The sequence below is a fragment of the Bubalus kerabau genome, chromosome 6 (genome assembly GCF_029407905.1).
Source record: "Bubalus kerabau isolate K-KA32 ecotype Philippines breed swamp buffalo chromosome 6, PCC_UOA_SB_1v2, whole genome shotgun sequence".
Lineage (NCBI taxonomy): Eukaryota > Metazoa > Chordata > Mammalia > Artiodactyla > Bovidae > Bubalus > Bubalus kerabau.
In genome coordinates, this window is record NC_073629.1 from 22848669 (window position 1) to 22872753 (window position 24085).

Genomic DNA, 24085 nt, shown 5'->3' on the forward strand with positions numbered 1-24085 from the left:
CCTCTTCTCATTTCCGTGGAGGCTGCAGGTACAAGCCCACCACAGAGTTCTTAATTTTGGAATCAGAAAAAAAATCTCACCTGCCTTAAGCCCAAGAAAAAGCTTGGTTGTGACTCAGGCCTTTTCTTGGGGACTAAAACTTGAGATGTGTTGAGAGTAGACTCATAGACCAGAGTACCAGGGGCAAGGAAGTCTGTGTTTCTTTTGCTTTCTGCTTCTTGGAACAGGGTGTTCTTGCTCATTTTAACCACTGGAAAGTATGTCTTTAAGGGGACAGCTTACGACTATGGTGTCTGAATCTCCACTGGCAGAAAAGTGTGTGACCTCAGCCCACAAACCAGGGCTCCAGTGACCCATTAACACCCTCCAATGAGGCAAGAGGGACTCATCAGTCTTGAAAGGAGATGCTGACAGAACTTATTTGCATGTGTTACCCTTATAGGCTCTAAGGAGAGTGGCTGTTTAAACATCTGGACCCCAGCGTCTTGGGAAGGAAACTGATGGAGTCAGAGACACATTGAGTAGAGGAGACATTGAAAGGTCTATTCATTTGCCCTCTTGCCCATCAGGAGAAGCAAAAAAGAAGCACTTTTCAAAATGCTACCTTAAAAGACTTGTAGAGAAGATGATTGGTCTCTTCCTGGAAACCTCAGATTGTGCTGGACCCGCTGGACTCACAGTCATGGTCAAAGACAACCTCTCCTGCAAGGGCTGGAGCCCATCCTTCTTGTGGCTTCTGCAGGTCTGTTTGCTTCCAGCTGGAGGGCCCTGTGCCCGGCTTCTCTGACCAGGTAAACAGGCTTCATGAGAATTTCCTCTACAGCCATGGAGAGAAAATGCCTGGCCTTTAGCATCAGGCAGACCTTTCCTCCACCTATTAACTGAATAATCTTGGGCAAGTCACTAAACTTCTCTGAGTCTGAATTTTCTTTTCTATAAAATGGAAATAATAACAGAGCATCTACCCTGCAGTATTGTGAGGTGAGAATGCCTGGTACTTAGAAGGCCTTCAGTAAATATGCCTTTCCCTGCCCCCTTTACCATTATCAAACATCACTCTAATGAACATGTTGTCCAAATGGTGTTTTCCCCACCCAATTTAACACTTTATTATATCATTATGCATTGAGGATAAATACATATAGATACTGCCTTTATACTAACTGCTTTATCTGAATAGCTCTTTTTTGCAACTAGAATATCAGCCTCTTGTGGACAAGGAACAATCTTTGCTCCCACTTAGCATAGGCTGGCCCTATTGTTATTCAGTTGCTAAGTCCTGTCCAATTCTTTGCGACCCCATGGACTACAGCGCGCCAGGTTTCCCTGTCTTTCACTATCTCCTGGAGTTTGCTCAGATTCATGTCCATTGAGTCAGTGATGTCATCCAACCATCTCATTCTCTGTTACCCCCTTTTCCTCCTGCCCTCAATCTTCCCCAGCATCAGGGTCTTCTCCAATGAGTCGACTCTTTGTATCAAGTGGCCAAAGTATTGGAGCTTCAGCTTCAGCGTCAGTCCTTCCAATGAATATTCAGGATTGATTTCCTTTAGTATTGACTGGTTTGATCTCCTTGCAGTCCAAGGGACTCTCAAGAGTCTTCTCCAACACCACCAGTTCAAAAGCATCTATTCTTTGGCACTTAGGTTTCTTTATAGTCCAACTCTCACTTCCATATATGACTACTGGAAAAACCATAGCTTTGATTAGATGGACTTTTGTCTGAAAAGTGATGTCTCTGCCTTTTAATACACTGTCTGGGTTTGTTATATCTTTCCTTCCAGGAAGCAAGCATCTTTTAATTTCACAGCTGCAGTCACCATCTGCAGTGATTTTGGAGCCCAAGAAAATAAAGTCTGTTATTGTTTCCATTGTTTTGCCATCTATCTGCCATGAAGTGATGGGACTGTATGCCATGATCTTAGATTTTTGAATGTTGAGTTTTAAGCCAGTTTTTTTCACTCTCCTCTTTCATCCTCATCAAGAGGCTCTTTAGTTCCTCTTCACTTTCTGCCTTTAGAGAGGTATCATCTGCCTATCTGAGGCTGTTGATATTTTCCCCCAAAATTTTGATTCTAGCTTGTGATATTATGTCTATATCCATATCTATATCCATATCTATATCCATATCTATCTCACCCCTATCCCGGTGCCTGACACATAAAAGTATTCTCTTTGCATTAGAGGAGGAGAGAGTGGTCCTGGGCAGTGGAGATGCCCTCTCCCTGTCCTTTGGAGCTTTCAGGTGACCCCTGGTGTCTATTCTGGGTGCTGGTGTTTGTGATTTGTGAGAGCATGTTTTCCGTGTTCAGCTCACTGATGTGGGCATAGTAGACATCCCCAAAAAACCTGCTCTGTGAATGCGCAGTCCATTTTTCTGACAACAGGAAAAGGATGGGGAAGAGGGATCTCTGGGGGTAGTACCGGTTTTCCCATTGATGCCCCAGGAAAGCAGCTTGGCAGTGGGTAGGCAGACAAAGACTAGCACCACCGCACCACCGGCCTGAAGGAGAGAGGGCTAGCTTGAGGCGACAATGACAGGAGGAGGGCCGGGGGGAGGCGGAGGGCTCAGTCTCCTTCTGGGGAGAACGCTGTGTGGAAAGGCTGCAAGCAGGTCAAGGGGAGAAAACTTTTTAAATAAGCAAAGATCCTAGGAGCACAAAAGGGAGAGGGGAGGGAGAGATCCTGAGGGGGAAGTGGGAGGAGAGAGAAAGAGTAGGAAGAAGTGGGCGGAGGGAGGGTGACAGATAGCGATTAAAAAGAGGGTGGGAGAGGAGCGACTGACAGGCTGGAGAGCGGGGAAGAGTGGGCAGCGGAGGACAGGCGGCCAGAGAACCAAGAAGCCTACGGGAATTCCAGACAGGAGGAGGAGGAGAAGAAGGTAAGAGTAAACTTGGATTTTAAGAGCTAAAACTACCAATTGATGGGAGAGAGCCAGAGAGAAAGTCTTGAATTACAGGCTGATCACAACAAAGCTCTTTCTCTGCACCTATGGGTTTCTCTCCTACCTCTCTCACCACCAGCCCCTATGATGGTCAGCTTTGGGTATATTAAAGAGGATGGCTTAGGAAGCAGTAGATAAATCACGTACTCGATTTAGAAGGAGCTGCAGAAACGCAAGTGGAGGGCCTCTGCCATCTGTCTACCTCTCACAGAGTCTCCATGCTCCAGGGGCATCTTCTAAGCAGGACACCAGGCCATTTCCAGGAACTTTTGTGAAGACTGGAATTGGCCCTTTAAAAACTCAAACGATCACTGTTTTGCGATGCTTTCTCTAGGCTTGGAATCTTTTGAAATGTTTCCACAGCATCTAGGAGAGTGTTTTGATTTTTTTTACCCCCCTAAGGCATGTTGGATGGTTTAAAAATATTCCCTGCCTGATTTCTTGTGGAGTATCATGTCCCTGCTGTACATTGTGAGCAATCTGGCCCCTCATGCTGGAGGAAAGAGGCTGATGAGACCCAGAGAGAAAGCCCTGGAGAAGCACCCATGGGTGGTCTCCTTTCCTCCTGGGCACAGGGCAGGAAGGTTTCTGTTGGCTCCTTCATCTCCCTTTCAAGCATGTGGTGAAGGAACCAGGGCTTGGGGGGCCAAGAGACCTGGGTTCTATTGCACTGAGGGGCTTGTGATCTTGGACCAGACAATTCCCCTTCTGGGCCTCACTTTCCTCAGCTATAAGATGGAAGGTTTGAAGTAACAGGAGCCCTCTCATTACCGTCAGCAGTAACATTGTCCAAGGCTGAGATTCCTAAGCTCAAATGCACCTCAGAAGCACCACAGAAGGGAAGCCCGACAAAGGATTTGACATCCTTACTGCACCTTGGCTCAGTTTTTCCTTCATTCCTTCTCTCAATATCCCATCATAATGGAGGACTTCCTGGTTCTGACTCCTCAGCATCTCACTGAGCTGTTTTCTGAACACAGCTCTGGCACACAGGGTCTGACTGGTCTGAGACAAGAAAGGACACCAGGCAGGGAGTCAGGCGACCTGGGAGAGATCCAGTGACATTGGACAGAGAAGAGACCAAGGCCACCTCCATCTGCCTGGGGTGGTGGGCTCATGGCTAGGGACATAAGCTTGTATTTAGAAGCATCCCAGCCTGACTTTTACATCATCAGGCCAAGTGGCCTCCATCTCTTCCACCCACTGACCTGAGAGTCATAGGCCAGCCCAGCCCCTGACTTGCTGCTCACCAGGGACAGCTCTGAACCCGCCAACCTCCAGCCAGGGTCCCTAGGGCACCACTCCTGTTCAGAGCCTGCTCCCCCTGCTGTCTCTCCAAGCCTTTTCCTCCCTTGCTGGCGGCCAAGGAGCAGCCCCAGCGACCACTGGCATACAGTAAACCATACCAGGACATGAGTTTCCTGGCTTCCAAACTGGCATCCTGGGGCGTCCCCTCCCCAGACACATGATGTTCACAGAGCCATGGCAGTAACACAACCGTGTTCCCTGCTTGGCCACTGCCTGGAATTCCAGAGATGTTCTTGCTGGGTTGTTGAAACCGGTTATTGTTCTTGTCTATTAGCTGCCTCACTCCTGTCCCTGACTCCAGATACTGCCCTGAAGTCCTAGGCCTTTAGAATTGGAAGTGGTCTCTTAGGTTTGCTTTGGCAAGTAAGGAAAACAAGGCTCAGAAAAGGGAAATGATTGTTGGAAACAACAGAGAGAGCCAGGGCCAGTGCAGTTGGGAGAACACCATACTCAGCTCACTCACACCACGGGCTCTTCTGCCTCCTATCCTTGGCTGTGTTTTCTGAGTTTCCATCCCCCCCAAACCTCCCTGCTTCTTGCATGTAAGTATCTGTACAATCCTGTTGCCTGGCAGTGGCACCACTGTCCACCTGCTCCTCTTCATCTCCGCCGGCTGGTTGGGGGCACCCGCAGTGGAGGCTCCTGGGCTCTCACAGCCAGCAGGGCTACCACAGGGCAGCCTGGCCTCATGAGTCCTGGCTGATCCTGCCTCTGGGACCAGCTGGTCAAAACAGAGCAGGGAGCCTGTCGGTGTGGATTAATCAGACAGGAACTAGAAGACTCACAGTCCTCAGGGTTAGGGAGACCCAGGGCCCAGGCTCTGTCATCTGTCCCAGGAAAGATCTCACCCACCTTGGAGTCCAGCAGTTCTCTGTGTCTGGGCTCCAAGACTGAATTGACTGAAGGAGAGAGATGCCCACTTTTTCAGGAAAACGTCAGGGCTCCTAGGAAATAAGCTGACTTCCCTTTCAATAGCCAGAAGTTTCTGGTTCCTGGCAAGGGACAGCTTGATGCCACTGTGTGAATCAATTGTTTCTGACATATTAGCAAACAGTGGGCAAGAAAAATTCAGCCTTTAGTAATCCACTCACCTTCATAAGGAAAGGGAGTCAGGAGGCCTCAGAATCAGAGGTACTGAAATAACACAGAAAGATCTTAGATTTTCTCTAATTCAGGGGCAGGGCAAAAGGAATCACATTTGGATTAGAATTTCAACTGTGTAAACCTTGGGGAAATGATTTAATGTCTTTGAGCCTCAGTTTCTTTATCTGTCAAAGTGAATACATACTTTCCTTGTAAAGTTTTATGAAGAGTAAATAAAATGATGTATTTTAAATGGCTACCATGCAGTAACTGCTCATCGAATGATAGAACAACAGAGGAGAATACAGGTCACCTGGTGCTCAGTCCAAGTCTCTTGAATTGAGTCTCGTTTTAAGCAAAGGTCTTTCTATAGTGAAGGCTCACCATGACTTGAAATTCTGAAGGTACTGCCTGGTTTTTATGACCACAGATTTTTTTTTTTTTTTCTGGGTCTACTTTTGCTGACCTCTAAGTTGGGAATTAGAAAATCTGGATTTGCCTCTTGACTTTGCCACTAATTTGCCAGATGATCACAACTGGGCAAGTCACAAATTCCCCTGATGCTCTAACAGACCTGGAAGGGCCTAAGAAATCATCCAGCTCAACCTCTTTGTTTTACCTATGAGTGAACTGAGGCTCAGGGAGAGGGAAGATCTTGTCTGGAGTCACAACCAAATAGCTGGAACCAGAAAGAGCCTGTCTTTTGAGGCTCTTGTTCACAGAGGATTTCTAGAAGCTGAATCCAACCTCGCATCTCCATGATTCAGAACTTTAGGAAGTGCAGGTGTAGTTAGGAGTCAGGATGCCTCTTCCCCTCAGATCACAGAGTACACAACCTCCTATTTCTCTTTCATGGAAAACTGAGTCACCTTCAAAGCTACCCTTGTGGATGTGCCTTTGGATTGGTAATTAGATTCCTAAGTGCTGCATCTCCTCAGAAAGAAGGAATTACATGAAGCACACATTTCATAATATGGACTCATGAGTCCATCTCCAGACCCAAAATCTTGAGTTAAAGGAAAGTTGGGAGGCAGGCTGGACCAATGATGAGTATAAATGGAGCATGATTGGAGTGGATCTCTACATGTCTCTTCCTCTCCTCCCACCACTCTTCTTTAAACCGTAACTGATGTAGAGTTAAATTAATATCCTTCCCATTGCCCATGTTTTCCTCACCTCTGACAGTCACCCTCCCCCACGTGGTAGCACATGGGGGCAGTCCTTGCTGAGTCCCTCTAGCCGGCCTGCTCACGTCAAATGCTGAGTCAAGTTGGCTCACTGGGTCATATTTGAGAGGAGTTTTTACTGGAAATGGCAGAAAACAAGGAACTACATCACTGAGTGGCTACTATGTGCCTATTATGGTTCTAGATGTTTCCACTTATTCACACACTGTTTAATCCCCATGAGGAAAGATTCCCTCTTTACAAATGAGGGAGAAATTGAGAGGTTATGTGACTTGCCTGAGGTCACACTACTAGGCAGTGATGGAGGCAGGCTCGAGTCCCACTCTTCCAAGGAACCATGAGTCCTACCACCTAACTATTTCTGTTCCCATTGCTCTTGTTGCAATCTGACATCAATGGAACTCCGGCGCCTGCTGTTTGGCCAGCTGAGAACCCAGTGGTAGACAGTGTCGCAGCCAAGAGCATTTACTGGCTAAAAAAGGAAATAACTTTCTATATGTGATTTCTGGCCAAACGGTGGCAGATGCTGAGGAGTCTGGGAATCCTGACCACTGTGGGCTGAGGGCTCCATGTGATCATCAATTCTAGGAACAGCATATGCAAGGGATGGCCAGCCAATGAACCAGAGGCTAAAAGGAAAAACCCTGGGCCTCTTATGGGAAAGTGGGGAAAAGCCCTGCTTGTGGAGTTAAAACACTGGAGCTCCAGTCATGGCTTTGTCATCAGCTGTCAGTCCTGTCAGTCCTAAGGCCTCTTTGCTTTTCTTTCCCTTTTAGAGGCACAGAGAGAAAGGCAGGCTTTGAAGTCAGGTAGACCAAGTTCAAGTCTCCTACACAGCATTTGCTACTTGTGTGACTCTGTACAAGTTCTTTAAACTCTGAGTCTCAGTTTTCTCAGCTCTAAAATGGGATAATACTGCTTTCCTAGCAGGGCTAATGTAAGAGTTAGAAAGTGGACTTGTAAAATGCTTCACACATGGAAAACACTCAGATAGTGGTTTCTGTTATTACTACCACTTAACTTCCCTGGACCCTGGTCTTCATCTTGGGTTGAGAAATAAGGGGTTGATTTTGATTGATCCCTAGATTACTAGATTCCTTTTAGCTCTACTGTACTATGAATTGATGACAAGATGTTGGAAATAATAAAGCATTTCATAAATGTATTTTTCATTAATAGCCACATAAGTATCAATCAACCCCTTCTGGGATAATAAAGATCTCCCAATATTTCCTTGTAATTCAATATCTCCATTTGCCATTCCCTCCCATCCATTCCTTGTAAATATGTCTTCTAACATTTTAAGATTACTTATCCTAGCATAATGCTCTTTCTCTACTTTGCCTGCTCCCTTCTACCTCCTTGGCTTTGAAACAACTGTCGACCAGCAGGATCTCTGAATGGCCCACTCTGTCCTTGCCAGAATCAAATAATTAAATTTAAAGAGGAGTTAATTATCTGCCCTTGGCCGGAGTAAAAGGAAAACCAAAGTGATACTTAATCTCCTCCATCTGTCTCCTTCTCCCTCTCTCTCATTTCTAACTCCTCCTCCCTCTCTAGAGATTAAGATTCAGGGGCGCAGGCCCCCTGGACTTATTCTGAGAAAGTTGCCCACACTGCCCAACTCAATGCTGCTGCCGCTGCCGCCAAGTTGCTTCAGTTGTGTCCGACTCTGTGCAACCCCATGGACGGCAGCCCACCAGGCTCCCCTGTCCCTGGGATTCTCCAGGCAAGAACACTGGAGTAGGTTGCCATTTCCTTCTCCAACGCATGAAAGTGAAAAGTGAAAGTGAAGTCACTCAGTCGTGTCCGACTCTTAGTGACCCCATGGACTGCAGCCTACCAGGCTCCTCCATCCATGGGGTTTTCCAGGCAAGAGTACTGGAGTGGGGTGCCATTGCCTTCTCCGCCCAACTCAATAGCCATAGGTATAGCATACATCTAGCTGGTTGCTTTCCCTGAGGCTGAAGTAGCTACCACAAATCTAAATCAAGAAAAGAATGAAAGTTCTAAATGTAAGAATTACCCTCAACCATGTACAAATCATCTCCCTAGTCTCATAGTTATTTCACAAACATCCCTGTGGCAGTTATCTTATGTAAAAGAGGCCACTCTTCAACCAGTAAGGATTTTCAAAGAAAGGAACTTCAGGTGATTTAGAATCTAGCATGGTTCTTAAGGCAGGAGCTCTGCTGTCAGAAAAGACAAGAGCTGGCTTTGATGCCAATTTCATCGCTTACCAGCAAGTCACCCTCAAGTGATCTTGTTCAAGTCTACCCCCACTGAAGCCTGTAAGAAGGGAACAGGGCCAGTCCCTACTTCCTCTGGTTGCTGTGAGAATCAAATGAGAAAATATATATCAAGAAACTTGCAGAGTATCTGGCACATAAAAGGGTCTCAAAAAGTGTTAGATTCTCTTTTTATTCTCACCTTTTTGTGTAACTCTGGGTAAACTAGCAAATGAAGCTGAGAATCTGCGAGGATAATAAAGATTAATGAGGTGGCTGATGATCAAGACCACTCTCTCCCGTAATTCTCCCTACAAGTCTATTTTAGGGAGAAACTATTGGGGGTGAAGGAAAATTAGAAAAATGTACAATCATAAGTAAGCTTCACAAGAGCTCTGAGATGATGGTTACAGTTGACACTTCACTTTATAAAGCCACCTTTGATATCTGGTGTAGCACTGAGGCTTATGGACACTTTCTGAACCGAGCTGCACTGACATGAGACTACGTCTAAGGCATCCTGTAAGTGACACCCTTTGGGTCTTTTTACGACAGAATTCTCTTCATTGGGAAGCAAGTCAACCCTGCCCTTGCCACATTCCACTGCATGGTGAGCGAAATTATAACATGGGCCCAGGGGATTATTATTACTATGAATAACAATCTTTATTGAGAACCAGAGGTCTGGTAGATACTATCCAGAACATGTGTCATTGTCCAGAATTAGACACAGACTCTGCAGAATGATCTTAAAATCTAATTTTGACAAACTTGGATGAGTTTCCCAGTAATCTGTGGGGAGGGGGCAGAGAAGAAATAGTCCGTGGTGACCAAGTCTCTTGCTGTAGACACACTCAGTGCTGTTCAGTTAAGTGGAGGGCTCCCTCATGGGCAGAAGGAAGGCTCATGGCTCTTCTTTCCCTGGTATCCCAGTCACCATCGTCACTGTGCAGGTGACCTTAGGTTGGCTTCCCAGGGAGCTGCCTCTACTGGCATTAGGTGTTTTGAGTGACCTGAATGCTGTCATTCATCCACCATTGTTTCTAAAAAGTACACAAATCTGCCTATCAACTTCAGGGCACAATATTAAGCTTTAAGGGAAAAGAGAGGATAGAGAGATTTCAGGGGGAGGATCCAATGATGAATCATTATGGGGTTTATCTTCAAGGACAACTCAACTCAGGGTTGAGTTGAGAGATGATACAGAGTCAGCAGAGCAAATAATTCTCATTATGTGTGCGAAACTCAAGGTTTTACAATTAAACCCAAGCCCCAGCCCCTGAGGTGGGGACACAAATTTGTTGTTAAATAATATACTATAGTGGAGAAGGCAATGGCACCCCACTCTAGTACTCTTGCCTGGAAAACCCCAGGGATGGAGGAGCCTGGTAGGCTGCTGCCCATGGGGTTGATAAGAGTCAGACACAACTGAGCGACTTCACTTTCACTTTTCACTTGTATGCATTGGAGACGGCAATGGCAACCCACTCCAGTGTTCTTGCCTGGAGAATCCCAGGGACGGGGGAGCCTGGTGGGCTGCCGTCTATGGGGTCGCAGAGTCGGATACGGCTGAAGCGACTTAGCAGCAGCAACAGCAGCAGCAGTATACTATAGACTTCCCTGGTGGTACTGTCAATTAGAATCTGCCTGCCAATGCAGGGGATTTGAGTTCGATACCTGGTCTGGAAGGATTCCACATGCTGCAGAGCAACTGAGCCCACGCACCACAACCATTGAGCCCACACTCTAGAGCCTGTGCTCCACAACAAGAAAAGCCACCACAATAAGAAGCCCTCGCACCCCAGCTAGACAATAGCCCCCATTCTCCACAACTAGAGAAAGCCCATATGCAGCAACAAAGACCCAAAACAACCAAAAAGAAATTAATTAATTAATGAAAAAATAACATATTGTAAGGACTGATATGTTTAGTTCCAGAGGACAGAACTAGAATCAACAAAAGAAAGAGAATTTTCAAGGCCTCCTCACACTAGCTTCTTACTCACTGGCAACACACCTTCCTGAGCAGGAGAGACGAAGGTGCAGTTTCTGCTATGTGCTGGGTGGCACTTGTCACCTGCAGCTTGCCTAGTTCGTGCTGTGGTCATGAATAAAGGACTGCAGCGAGCAGGATGACTACCAAGGGAAGGCTCTCATGTCCCCCACTCCACGTGGGGGCTGTGTCAGAGGTAATGCGACTTTATTACTAGACCAAACATTCTTCCCCCAATCACTAAGAAAGCATTTATTATGCACCAAATAAGAAAACCTAATGCAATAAAAATACTAAGTATTCACTTTGAGAAGTCTACTACCCATCTTATAGGGGAAGCTGTTAAATCCTTGAGGGCAGGAATCATGTCTAATCTGGGTTTTTGCTTGTTTGGCTAGCTGGGCTGTGCAGCATGTGGAATCTTAATTCTCTAACCAGGGAGCAAACCTGTGCCCCTTACGATGGGAGCATGGAGTTGTAACCACCAGACCACTGGGCAAGTCCCCTGATCTGTTTATTAATTCAACAGATATTGAGTGCCTAGTCTTTGCCAGGCCTGGTACCTCTGAGGTATTATTTCAGTGCCGAGAATAATAGTAGACTCATAGTGCAGGTTAGCTGAAAGACAAGAAGCTTTTGGAGAACAAGGATAAGGCAGCATATAGGCCAGTGTGGGAGTATATCCCGACTGCTGGATGGTAATTTAGCATCTTCAGAGTTCAGGAGATATCAAAGAGTGCTGAGGTCAATTTGAGACGATGTCTCCATTTCCACTCAGAACGGTGGGGCAGAGAAAGAGGTGCTGACTATGAGTTTAGGTTAATTTGGGCTGCTCTAAATTGGTTTTCTTTAAAAACATTGGCTGTGTAGGGTGGCCTCAGTGCCAACATAAGGAGGAGCACTGGATTGGGAACTAGACACTGAATTTTATTCCTAATCATATAATACATGAAGTGAAGGAGTAAAATGATGCTCACTTTGCACAGAAACCTTCCTTTGGCCCTTTCCGTCTTATCCAAGCACCACGTTACTGTTACCAAACAAGTTCCCTAATGACTTCTCCAAAAGTTTTGCTTTGTCCCACGATGTGACATGTTGAAAGAGGACATGGAAATTCTTGGAATAAAGAACGTTCTGGGTTGGGATGTTCTTGTCCAGGTTCTAGGGACTATCTCTTTTTGCCTTGGGGGCTTCAGAACTCATATCAGTTGCAAAGGGCTGTAGAATTCAACTATCCAGGGCTATACGAAAGGCCAGAGTCAACCTCCCGTCTTATGTTTCCATCACTGTTGTTGCTTAGTTTCTAAGTCATGTCCGACTCTGTGACTCCATGGAATGTAGCCCACCAGGCTCCTCTGTCCACATGATTTCCCAAGCAAGAATACTGCTGTGGATTGCCATTTCCTTCTCCAAGGGATCTTCCTGATCCAGGGATCAAACCCAAGTCTCCTGCTGTGGCAGGAGGATTCTTTACCACTGAGCCCCAGGCCCCTGTATTTCCCTAATGTTAACACACATTGTGCTTTCTTGCAATTATGCGTTTGTTCTCTCTCCTTAATGAAGGAAAATAAAGGCAGTTCAGCTCAGTAAATGCGGGGATGCCGTGCTTGTCTTTTTAGTTGTTGTATCTTCAGTGTTGTCCTCACTGAATGATGCCTGATAACTGGTAAGCATTCAATAAATGTATTAAATGAATGACTGAAAGGGAAGGACATCATAGGCTAAGAGAACATGAGAAGCCAAGATAAAGAGGTGATTTTCCCATTTAGATTACCACAGAGCATTAAGTAGAGTTCTCTATGCAATACAGTAGATTGTCATTAGTTATCTATTTTATTTATAGTACCAATAGTGTATATGTGTCAGTCCCAATCTTCCAATTGACCCCACCCACACTTTCCCCCCTCTTGATGTCTTTATGTTTGTTCTCTGCATCTGTGTCTCTATTTCTTCTTTGCAAATAGATTTATCTGTACCATTTTCCTAGATTCCACATATATGCATTAATATATGGCATTTGTTTTTCTCTTTCTGACTTTACTCTGTATGATAGCAGAGTCTAACACAACATTGTAGAGCAACTACACTCCAATAAAAATTAAAAATAAAACAATACCAGCTATATAGGAAAAAAGATAAAGAGATGAGAAATTGTGGGTCATGAATATGTGTGTGGGGAGTTGTGTAGCTTAAGTATTGAGTATGTGAGGGGAACAGCAGAAATAGATAGGATGGGGACGGCTTCCCAGGTAGTGAAGTAGGTAAAGAATCCGTCTGCCAATGCAAGAGACGCAAGAGACACAAGAGACTCAGGTTCAACCCCTCGGTCAGGAAGATACCCTGGAGTAGGAAATGGCAACTCCCTCCAATATTCTTGCCTGGGAAATCCCATGGACAGAGGAACCTGGTGGGTTACAGTCCATGGGGTCACAAAGAGTTGGATATGACTGAGCATACACGCACTGTGGAGGGCCTCAAGAGCAAGTTAAATAGTTTGAACTTTATAAACAGCAGGAAGCTAGTGAAGATCACAGACAAAGCAGTGGCGTATACTACCATTTGTATTTGATAGAGTTTATTCGTGGCATGGACAGCTTCCTTCACCCTCCTAACACACTTCCTGCCAAGAAATAGATAATAATCTACAAAGTATATTGTGTGCTATTCACCCAGAAAACTCAATGAGTATCTCATCTACAAGTTTCTTTGGCTGAGGTTGTAGGGGGCCCAAAGACACCCAGAGGAGTCAGGAAATTGACTTTAGCCAGGGAACTTTGCTATTATAAGCTGAGCAGCTTGTACATAACAGCAATGTGAAGTTTCTCTGACCTTGTCTGAGTCATCCAAGAAGTTACAGATGAGAGGTGTTTCACCCTATATGCTGCCACCAGGGCTCCCAGGTCTGCCTCAGTCCACACCTCCTCAGTTAGTTAGTTTCTGTTGTTCTCTCCCAATGAGGCTTCCCCAGAGGCTCAGGGGTAAAGAATCCACCTGCCAGTGCAGGAGACGTGGGTTTGATCCCTGGGTCACGAAGATCCCCTGGAGAAGGAAATGGCAACCCATTTCCTTATTCTTGCCTGGGAAATCCAGGGGACAGAGGAGCCTGACAGGCTACAGTCCATGGGGTTGCAAAAGAGTCGGACACGACTTAGTGACTAAACAACAGCAAAGATTGTCTTTCTGATATTCTATCAAGACTGCATTCCTTTCTGGTACCTGTGCTTTACTTCTTCCAGGTGGGACCCCTTGGACCACAAATGAGGGAGTCAGCAGGCAAGCCTCCTGGCAGACCAGACCAAAGCATCACATTCTTTGCCTTGAACTATTTTTATACATCCTTGGGGACTTGCAAGGAATGAATGACAGTGCCAGAAGATCAAGGGAAAAGTCTTCAGGGATGGAGGAGAGTTTGAAAAACTTGCCCTGGAAGAATATACATCTGTTTTGTTTCTTTTTCATTAACCTTTCTCTTTCTCTCTGGCTTTCTGCCCTTCTTCTCCTCTGTTTCTCTCTTCTGCTTGATAATTCACATCTCTGCACCTTCCACTTTCTCTTATTTTTGTCTTTCCCCACCACTTTCCTTGCTAGAAATGGCTGCCTTTTATTTGGTTCTTATATTCTGAGTACTGTGTGAAGTGCTTTTTATGTATCCCCTCATAATACTTGATGAGCTAAATAACAGTATATCCATTTTGCATGGGAGGAAATTGAGACATAGTTCCAGTAACTTCTCCAAGCTCAGCAGATACTCACAAGGATTTGAACTCCACTTAACTAACCCCCAAACGGACTTCCCTGAACTGTTACAGTCTCTTTCCCCCCATTTCCATCACCCCTTTGTCTTTTCCCTCTTTTTAATCCTTCTCCTCCCCTTCTCTCCCTCCCTTCTCTCTGACACTCGCCACATCCTGGCCTCTGCATGTGTGCTGATGGCCCTGAAGGTGCTGAACACTATGCACGCGCCCAGAAGGGATCATAGACCATTCAAAGTCTTATCTAATCAGCTATTTGCCTTTTGGAAAAACATGCCACAGTTTTCCACTTTGGGAGGGGGCCCTCAATCATGTGAGGAAAAGGGCAGATGTCTGGTCACAAACCAGAGGAAAGGTCTCAAGATTTGGAAGGGTCTTTGATATGAAGGCGAACAGAGATAAGGTCCTTTCTGCTTACTCACGGACCCTTTCATTCCCAGGGACTCTGTGTACTCTCAGGGTTGGGGAGTGGAGTGCTGGGGGAAGACAGAGCCAAGAGGCTGGTCTCTGTCAAGATATCAACTCAGAAGCCAAAGCCTGGACCATGAAATATGGTCCTGTCCTTCCTTCCTCTTATGCATAAGAACTGGAACTGGGATAGGATAGGGGGCATGCTGGCAACAAAGATGTGAAGGTTAAGGTTTGAACTTGACAACCTCTAAAGTCCCATCAGAGTCTGAGGTTTTAAGATTCCAAGAAGGGAATATTTATCTTCAACTCCCTCCTTTTTTTGTTTTTCATTAGGACTGGTTGATTAAAGGCTTAAGCCATACGAACATTTATTGCTCATCAAGTAAAAATTCTGGACATAGAAGAGTCAAGAGTTGATTCAGAAGCCTTGGGGCACCGGTTGCATTTCTGAGACTCCCTGGGCAGCTTCAGGCATCTTGACTCACACGACCTGTCCACAGGCAGTCGTGGGGGTGAAGAGGACTTCAAGGGAGGCTCTCTCTGTTTACTGGGGGATGCAAAACATTTTCTAGAGCACTCCCTCCACATTAGACCCTCCCCACCTCACCTCACAGAGCAAAACTAACTGCAGTGAAGGCTGAGAAAGTGATAGCTGACCTTCTTATCCTGCTAATGGACACAGGCAAAGAATAGGGGATTGGTTTGCCACGAGTAGGAAACATCAGTGCCTGCCACCCGCTCCTTCATTCATTCAACTAAGATTTACTAAGCCCCCACTCTGGGCTAGGTGATGATGGTACAGAGGAAAAGGCAAGTCCTGTTCTCAAGGAGCTCCTACTGGAAGAACATAGACAGGAAGAGGATCACAAGATGTTAGGAGAGGACTGAGTATCCTCAGGGTCAGTGCAGAGCTGAAGATATTCAGCTTGAGGAAGCAGGGAGGGCTGGAGAAGCAATGACTGGGTTCAGTTTTGAAGAGTATATAGGATTCAGCTAGGGGTGAGGAAACATGTAGGAGGTGGTTGGGAGGAAAGCATTCAAGAATCTTTCAGGAACTGGCATGCTGGGGACCAGCAGGAAATGAGGCTGATGAAATATGCAAGGACCTGATGAGGAAGGTTCTAGGTGAGACTTAGAGATTTGGGGCATTTATTCTGGATGTGAGGTGGGCAGGTCTGGGGGTGGATGCCTTCTGTATGTAGAAGGACAAGCTGAAAGGCACAGCTGGAATGGTTGCACTGCAATGAGGAGTAGATCAGCACTAGCAGCTGCTCACCAGCTGGGGGAACCTGAGAAACCTCTGAATGTCTTCTTTGTGCTGCTGTGCTTAGTTGCCCAGTCAGGTGTGACTCTTTGCGACCCCATGGACTATAGCTGCCCCCCACCCCCTCACCGACCCAGGCTCCTCTGTCCATGGGGATTCTCCAGGCAAGAGTACTGGAGTGGGATACTATGCTGTCCTCCAGGGGACCTTCCCAACTCCGGGATCAAATCCAGGTCTCCCACATTGCCAGCGGATTCTTTACCATCTGAGCCACCTTTGCCGCCTCCCAGAAGATCTGACCCATGCTGCAAGGCTCCGATTGCTAGAAAATGCTTCCTGAGGAGCCAAATTTGCTACTCCCACCCTCTTTTTTCTCTACCACCTAGTTCTATCTGTTGAAGTCAGAAAAATATTTTTTACCCAACAGCCATTCAACCATATGGAACATGTGAGCTATGATTTACAGCATATCACATACCTCATCTCATTTAACCCTCAAATCCTCTGGTGTAGCTATTCCCATTTTACAGACAAGGAAAGAGACTCAGTGAGGCAAAAGTCCAGAGTCACACTTGCAGATTCCTGTCCTACACTACTCCAATATTTCACAGGTGAGGTCCGTGAATATCTGTATCAGAATAACTGAGGCTGCTTGCTGCAAATCAAGATTCCCTCGGGGGCCAACCCAGACCTCCCGGAGTAGAATCTCTGGAGGTAAAAGCACAGGATTCACACACATTTTAACACACATCTCAGTTGATTTCTAGATCCATTAAAGTATGGGAATCATACTCTAATCTTGCAATCAGGAGTCCTTTGAGTCTTCTCTTTCATTTTTGCTGGGCATGGGGAGAAGGAGAGCCTTTCAGGTGAATCTGATTTTTAAGTTGCCTTTCTTAAGGAACGCATTGGTTTGGGTCAGTGGAATCACAGGGCATGATCAGACTTCTCAGACATTCGCAGAACCATCCCTCTGTTTTTCTCTCTGCCCCATTGGCAGGAGTCTTGGCGCCTGTCTTCTGCTGAGCCAAGATGGGTGACTGGAGCTTCCTGGGAGAGTTTCTGGAGGAAGTACACAAGCATTCCACGGTGATCGGCAAGGTCTGGCTCACAGTCCTCTTCATATTCCGCATGCTGGTGCTGGGCACAGCTGCTGAGTCATCCTGGGGCGATGAGCAGGCTGATTTCCTCTGTGATACGATGCAACCTGGTTGCGAGAACGTCTGCTATGACCAAGCCTTCCCCATCTCCCACATTCGCTACTGGGTGCTGCAGGTCATCTTCGTCTCCACGCCCTCGCTGGTGTACCTGGGCCACGCAGTGCACATGGTGCGCGTGCAGGAGAAGCGGAAGCTGCTCCGGGAGGCTGAGAGGGCCAAAGAGGCTCGGGCCGCCGGCTCCTACGAGTACCCAGTGGCCGAGAAGACAGAGCTGTCCTGCTGGGAAGAAGTGAATGGAAGGATTGCCCTCCAGGGCAGTCTACTCAACACCTACGTCTGCAGCATCCTGATCCGCACCACCATGGAGGTGGCCTTCATTGTGGGCCAGTACCTCCTCTACGGGGTCTTCCTGGACACCCTGCATGTCTGCCGCAGGAGTCCCTGTCCCCACCCCGTCAACTGCTATGTGTCCCGACCCACGGAAAAGAATGTCTTCATTGTCTTTATGCTGGCGGTGGCCGGACTGTCCCTTTTCCTCAGCCTTGCTGAACTTTACCACCTGGGCTGGAAAAAGATTAGGCAGCGATATGTCAAGTCCCAGCCAGGCGTGGGTGAGTGCCAGCTTCCTGGCCCCTCGGCCGGCAGAGTCCAGAGCTGCACACCACCCCCTGACTTCAATCAGTGCCTGGAGAATGGCCCTGGGGGGAAATTCTTCAGTCCATTCAGTAACAAGATGGCCTCCCAGCAGAACACAGATAACCTGGCCACAGAGCAGGTGCGAAGTCAGGAGCAGATTCCGAGAGAAGGCTTTATTCACATCCGTTATGCCCAGAAGCCCGAGGTACCCAATGAAGGCTCCCCAGGACCCAGCCTCCCCCACGGCTACCAGAGTGACAAGCGCCGTCTCAGCAAGGCCAGTAGCAAGGCCAGGTCAGATGACCTGTCGGTGTGACCTCCAGTGTGGGAGAACCAGATGGGAACAGAGGAACTCAGAGAGGGAAGGCATGTCCTTTCTGACTCCATCTCTTTCATTCTCACCACTGCTATGCTATTTTTGGACTCTGGGTCTCAATGACATTGCTCATTCTTCCCAGAAGATGTTAGCAGGTCTTTGTGGATGCGGTCAGAGACATAGCTATCTGTCCAGGCTGCTGTCTCTTCCCCATCATCCACCCAGAATCCTCAATGAAGCCTTTCAGATTACTCTGTGAATGGGATGGAAGAAGGGAGGGGATCATAGCAAATCTGGCCTGGAAGGGATAGCCAGAGGGATAGGATGACTCTACACAACAGCCACACAGCAGATGGATTCTCTAGGTCCTTCTGACTTCCTTGATCTGAACACCCTTCCTCCGGCAAGAAAGAGCCCAAAGTTCCCAATCCAACAATGAGCATGAGTCAAGGAACGTGTGTCGGATGTGCTCTTGTGTGTGTGGTCTCCTTGGACCATACCTTGGAGTGGTGGTGAGGTTGCCATGGTCTGCCCTTGGCTGCCCCTCCCTCTGTCCAGTCTTACTTAAAAAGAAGTCCTTGGAACTCGACCAGCAAGCTCAACTTTACAAGTGCCTTGGTATGCACCTCTGGCAAATGTCTCACCTTGGTGATATTGCAGCCTTTCCTTCTGCCAGGGTGTGCAACCAGCCCCTGGGGCTGGAAAGCTCTCCCGGGGTCACCGTACACACAATTCCACTGGAATTCCTGCCACCACCGGGCATCCTGCAGCTCTTTTACAGTTCAAGCTGGTGATAGACACCATCCCTTCCATTCCCCCCTTGGCAGTCCCTCGAGTGCTCCCCTAAACACCTTATTGACCAGAATGCCCAAGAAGCCATTGTCCTCTCTTGAATCCTGACCAGTTCACCAGCCATGGAGGCCAGTGGAATTTCCCTAGGTCTTATGAAAACAAAGAGGGCATTGTGCTTCTCAGATTCCCCTTGGGAAAAAGAATAATTCTGTTGTGAAGATAGAAATAAAAAAGGAGAAAAAATACTGAAAAACTATTTTTCCCTCCTGTTTGCTTCCCTTGCTGCCTGCCAACTTAGAGTGCCAAGAGGAGGTGTGAGGACAACTATGGAGGCCCCCAGATTTCCCTTTCCCTGGAGTATTTAGCAGGGGCATGAAAGCAGTAAGGGAATCTCCAGTTCTCTTGGCAGGGCCCTTGTTTAAGAGCACAGAGATGCCTGTGTCTTCCCAGTGCTCCCAAAGAAACTGCCAAAAGCAGTGGGGATGGCAGAAAAGCTGTGTCTTCCCAGGGACTGGCCAGGTTTCTCTCTTTAGTCCATCCATAATGGGTGGTTGCCACTTTGGATGAAGATAAATGATGCTCAGAATTGGATGCTGAAACTTATAGGGAGATGATTACTTTTTAAAATGCATGTGTGTGTGTGTGTGTGTGTGTGTGTGTATGCTGATAAAGTGGATGAAGGGGAGGGGAGTCCTGAAATAAGGAAAGAATATCTTAGAGACATTTGTGTTTTCCTGCTTTCCTCTGATGCCCGGCAGAGGGCTGAGACTCACTGTTTTCAGTGTCATCAACCTAAAGATATAGGCATGAGAGGCCTGGATAGAGGAGGTTGAAGGCTCAGAAGGAGGCTCAGCCTCTGTCCCACCTGCCCATCTCTGGGCCCCTCTGCTGAGACTTGAATGCTATTGGTGGGGAGAGAGAAGGATGTGGGCAGAGAGGTGGAGGAAACTGACTGGGATGCCATTTAGGGAAGAATGATTGGTTATCCCAGATCCCTGGAGGGAACACCTTTTAATCTATTGTCTGGCACTGGCATTAAGACTCTCCAAAACAAAACAAGACTGTCTTTCCCATTATCTCTCAAGTGTGTTTGTTTTATGAAATAAGTGTTCTTGGGTTAGAAATTCTATGAGATCAGTCCTTCATGAAGGGGCTTTCAGGAAGGAAAAAGGAAATAATATGTGTAGTTTGTCCAAATAAAGTCTGGCCCTCCATGTATCTCTTCTTGGTGTCCCTTTCATGGTATGACTATAAGGTAGAGGTAGCAGACTTGGTAGGGGAGGGGAGCACTTGATCAATATTGCAAAGGGCTTTGGAATCACACATGCTAGTGTGAAAATTGCAGCTGCTGATTTACAACTGGACTCCAGCAGGCTACTTAATCCCTGAAGCTTGGTTTCCTCATCTGTAAACTGAACCTAGTAATATCTCCCTTACAGGTTGTTAAATGAGATAGTGTTTGTAAAGAGTTCAGCAGGGTGCCTGGGAAATCATAGTCTGTAATTAAATTACAATTATTGCTATTATCTTCATTATTTTTGCTATTATATTGACTACGTAGAATTTGGAAACCTGGGATGTTCAGGAATGATTCCAGAACTTGCCATTATGGAGCTCACAGTCTGCTTAAGATGGTTAAACTAAATTACATAAAGGAAACAAAAGAGAATGAAATAGAAATTCATTAATGACCAATTCTAGGAACTATAATGCTCTAAGAAGTGATCCACATGAAAAAAGCTACATTAGAAGAGGAGATACCTGACTTGGACTTAAGGAGTGGCTAAGGCTTTAGGAAAGTGAAGACCTCAAAAATGACTCAGTGAAATAGGCCTGTGCGTGTAAGTCACTCAGTCATGTCTGACTCTTTGCAACCCCATGGACTGTAGCCCACCAGGTTCTTCAGTCTATGAGATTCTCCAGGCAAGAATAACTAGAGTGAGTAGCCACTCCCTTCTCCAGGGAATCTTCCCAACCCAGCGATTGAACCCAGATTTCCTGCATTGCAGGTAGATTCTTGACCATCTGAGCCACCAGGGAAGCCTGTGAAATTGGCCTGAGAACCCGAGTCTCCTACATTGCAGGTGGATTCTTTACCACTGAGCCACCTAGAAAGCCCGAAAGTGAAATAGGCCTGATATTGGGCTTTCCAGGTGGCTCAGTGGTAAAGATTCCACCTGCAAAGTAGGAGACTCGGGTTCAATCCCTGGGTTGGGAAAAATCCCCAGGAAAAGGAAATGGCAACCCACTCCAGCATCCTTGCCTGGGAAATCCCATGAACAGAGGAGCATGGTAGGCTACAGTCCATGGCGTCACAAGAGTTGGACATGACTTAACAACTAAACCACCACCACCATCCCCATTTTACACTTGGAAGCTGAGTTCCAGGAATGTTCCCTGATAGTGTTCATCTTCTCACTGGCCTCTTTGATTGGGATCACATCTCTTTGGAAGAGGAAAATGCTTCGTGCTAAAAAAAAAACAAGAGTCCAGGGATCACCCAGTCCCTCACCAGCAAATGGGTGCCATTTCCTAGACAAAGAACCAAAGGCTGGGAAAAAGCAAACAAGTATTATCTGAACTACCAGCTGGTCTATCAGGGCAGGGAAGCTCTTTTAAAGAGGGGTTGCAAAGAGCTCGTAGACACATCTTGCAACACCACTGTTGAGACTCAAGTGTGTACCTGGCACCAGAAGTACCTGAGCAGCTCAGCTGGTAAAAGCACCTGGGATCCATTTTTTTCTTCTAGGGAAAAAAAAAAAAAGTTAATCTCATGGTTTTATAAACATGGCTGTTAACATTTGACAGTTTATGTTACACCAAGACTTCAAAAGCCAGGGGACTTATTTTATAGGGAGTAGGATTTCATCCTCACATATCTATTCTCATTTTACTTCCTTTCTGCCTCTAAATGTTCACCACTAAAGAGGTAAGCTGAGCATAATATAATGAACACACCTTCGGTTGTAGGTCCCTCCAGGCCCCTTTCCTTACTTTCCTTTCTCCAGTGCCAGTTAAGACCACTAGTGTTTCATTCTTATGGCTAAAGTGTTGATGTGGTTAGTGCTAGTAACACTCTTATGAAGAATTGTAGTATGAATTAGTTTTTCCAGGTTTTTTCTTGATAGCAAACTTTGATAGCAGAGGGAAAAACAAAAGAGCACTAGGCACTTGGCAGATGTCTTGAAGATTGGCTTTCACGATGTGGAAATGAAGAGTGGAGCGAGGCTGGAGAAGGGAGCCAAAGATAAGCTGCCACTTCCCAGTCCCCAGTAGATGCTGGAAGCTCCTGAAGCCCATCCATGTATTGGCCCTTACTGTCCGTCCATATGGTGAACAAACGAATTTACAAATGACAGCTATGTAAGTAGAATAGAATTGATGGTTTATCCTCAGTGGCCATCTGATGATCATCAGAGATGGGTATGGTCTATAGTTTTTTGTTGTCATTTCAATTGGAAAAGAGGAAAACTTGAATTCAACAAATATTCATTGAGTACCTACTTTGAGCTGGCACTCTTTTGGGCTTTAGGAATACAGTTTTACAAAATAGACATGGTTCCCTCCTTTTGGAGCTTAAAACCTAGTGGGGAAGACTCTCTCAAATAAGCAAGTGAACAAAATAATTACAAATTGTGATAAGTGCCTAGAAATAAACAGACTGGGTGGTGGTGGGGGTGGGGAGCTAACAAAGGTGGGGAAGTTTCTAATTTCTAAGAAATTAGAAAACATAAACTAAATGAAATGGGAACAGTGAATATGAAATAGAAAAAGTGAAACAAACTAGATACAAGTAAAAGATCCTCATATAGTCCATATAGCTATCAGATAGGATGGGCGGAAGGTCCTTTCTGAGGAGGTAATGTTGAGGCTGAGATCTGACAGCTGAGAAGAAGCCAGTCCGTGATGAGTAGGACAAGAACCCAGGTAGGGGAAACTAAATTACTTCCAGGAAACCCCAGAATCCAGCTGTCCCTGACCGCAATCTGATCCAACATTTTTGAAAGACACAGAATTCAAACAGCACCTGGATAGCACCTAAAGCAAGACTGTTTGGCACCAACTGCTGCAAAACACAGCCAAGCCTCAAGGGACAGAGAAGTCTTTTTACTCAAAGAAGCAAAAGGAACATATAAAAGGTCTTAATTAAATATATGTTGTTAACATTCTAGAAAGCTCCGTTTGATGCTACAACTATTATTTCCACCAATATCAATTCTTGTAACACACTTAGGGCCTGCTAAACTAGGCCTGTTCCCTAGAGGCCACAGAAACTGGTGGGCGCAAGACTGTGTCTGGAGGGGCTGGGAAGGAGCCAGCAAGGCGTGGTCCAGAGGAGCCTTGGCATCGCAGGAATCAAAACAGCAAAACATCAAGTGCACAGAGAAGGGGAAGTGAGAGGGAGGGTAGCACATCTGCAGGGAAGCCAGGCTACAGGAGTCGTGCAAGACACCAGGCAGACAGGCATGCTGGGGACATCTCTCCACTGGATCTGGACTTGGAACTTTACCTCCAGACTCAGAGGAGGGAGTTGACATGGGCAAAGCAGAGCTTCATCCTCGGGGCTGGATCACTAGGCGGAGCACCAGGCCAGTGTCTTGGACAGAGTACAAGGTGGGTGCCCATTATCAGAATTACTAAGGTGCTGATAAAGTCATTGCCAGTAATATGTGTGATTTAATAGATGCCTTTGAAACCTTAAACCATAGGAATGACCGATTGAGACTTCCAGGCTCCCCATCAAGCATGATGGTGGATGGGGAGATGATTTTGGGCACGGAACTTAGCATTGGTCTGAAATTGCCCCAAGTTGGCATCTACTTCCTTCACCTGCATGTAAGGCCAGCATAGCGCTGGGGAAGTTGTGACCTGGACACAAGTCTTAAGTCCCGTCTGTCCCTTCAACCCCGCTGACTTTTCCATTACCCTAATTCAAGACCCTTGTGTGACAGGGTAGGCACATTTACTTGCTAACAACAGTTTCCTCAGAGAGAAGATGAGAGCCATGCGT

The 24085-nt window shown here is 46.4% G+C and overlaps 1 protein-coding gene across 3 annotated transcripts; it reads left to right on the forward strand.

The window, feature by feature from the left end:
- Positions 1-541: 541 nt before the first annotated feature.
- Positions 542-22699, forward strand: GJA5 (gap junction protein alpha 5). Of its 3 annotated transcripts, XM_055584546.1 has the most exons (3): positions 2777-2881; positions 13980-16031; positions 17171-22699. In XM_055584546.1, exon 3 carries the CDS (start codon positions 17203-17205, stop codon positions 18280-18282), a length of 1080 nt encoding a protein of 359 aa, XP_055440521.1. In that variant the 5' UTR covers positions 2777-2881; positions 13980-16031; positions 17171-17202; the 3' UTR covers positions 18283-22699. The 3 variants fall into 3 exon arrangements, with proteins under 3 accessions (XP_055440522.1, XP_055440520.1, XP_055440521.1); XM_055584547.1 differs by lacking the exons at positions 2777-2881; positions 13980-16031 and adding an exon at positions 542-791; XM_055584545.1 differs by lacking the exon at positions 13980-16031 and having other exon boundaries at positions 2756-2881; positions 17171-22698.
- The last annotated feature ends 1386 nt before the right edge of the window (positions 22700-24085 follow it).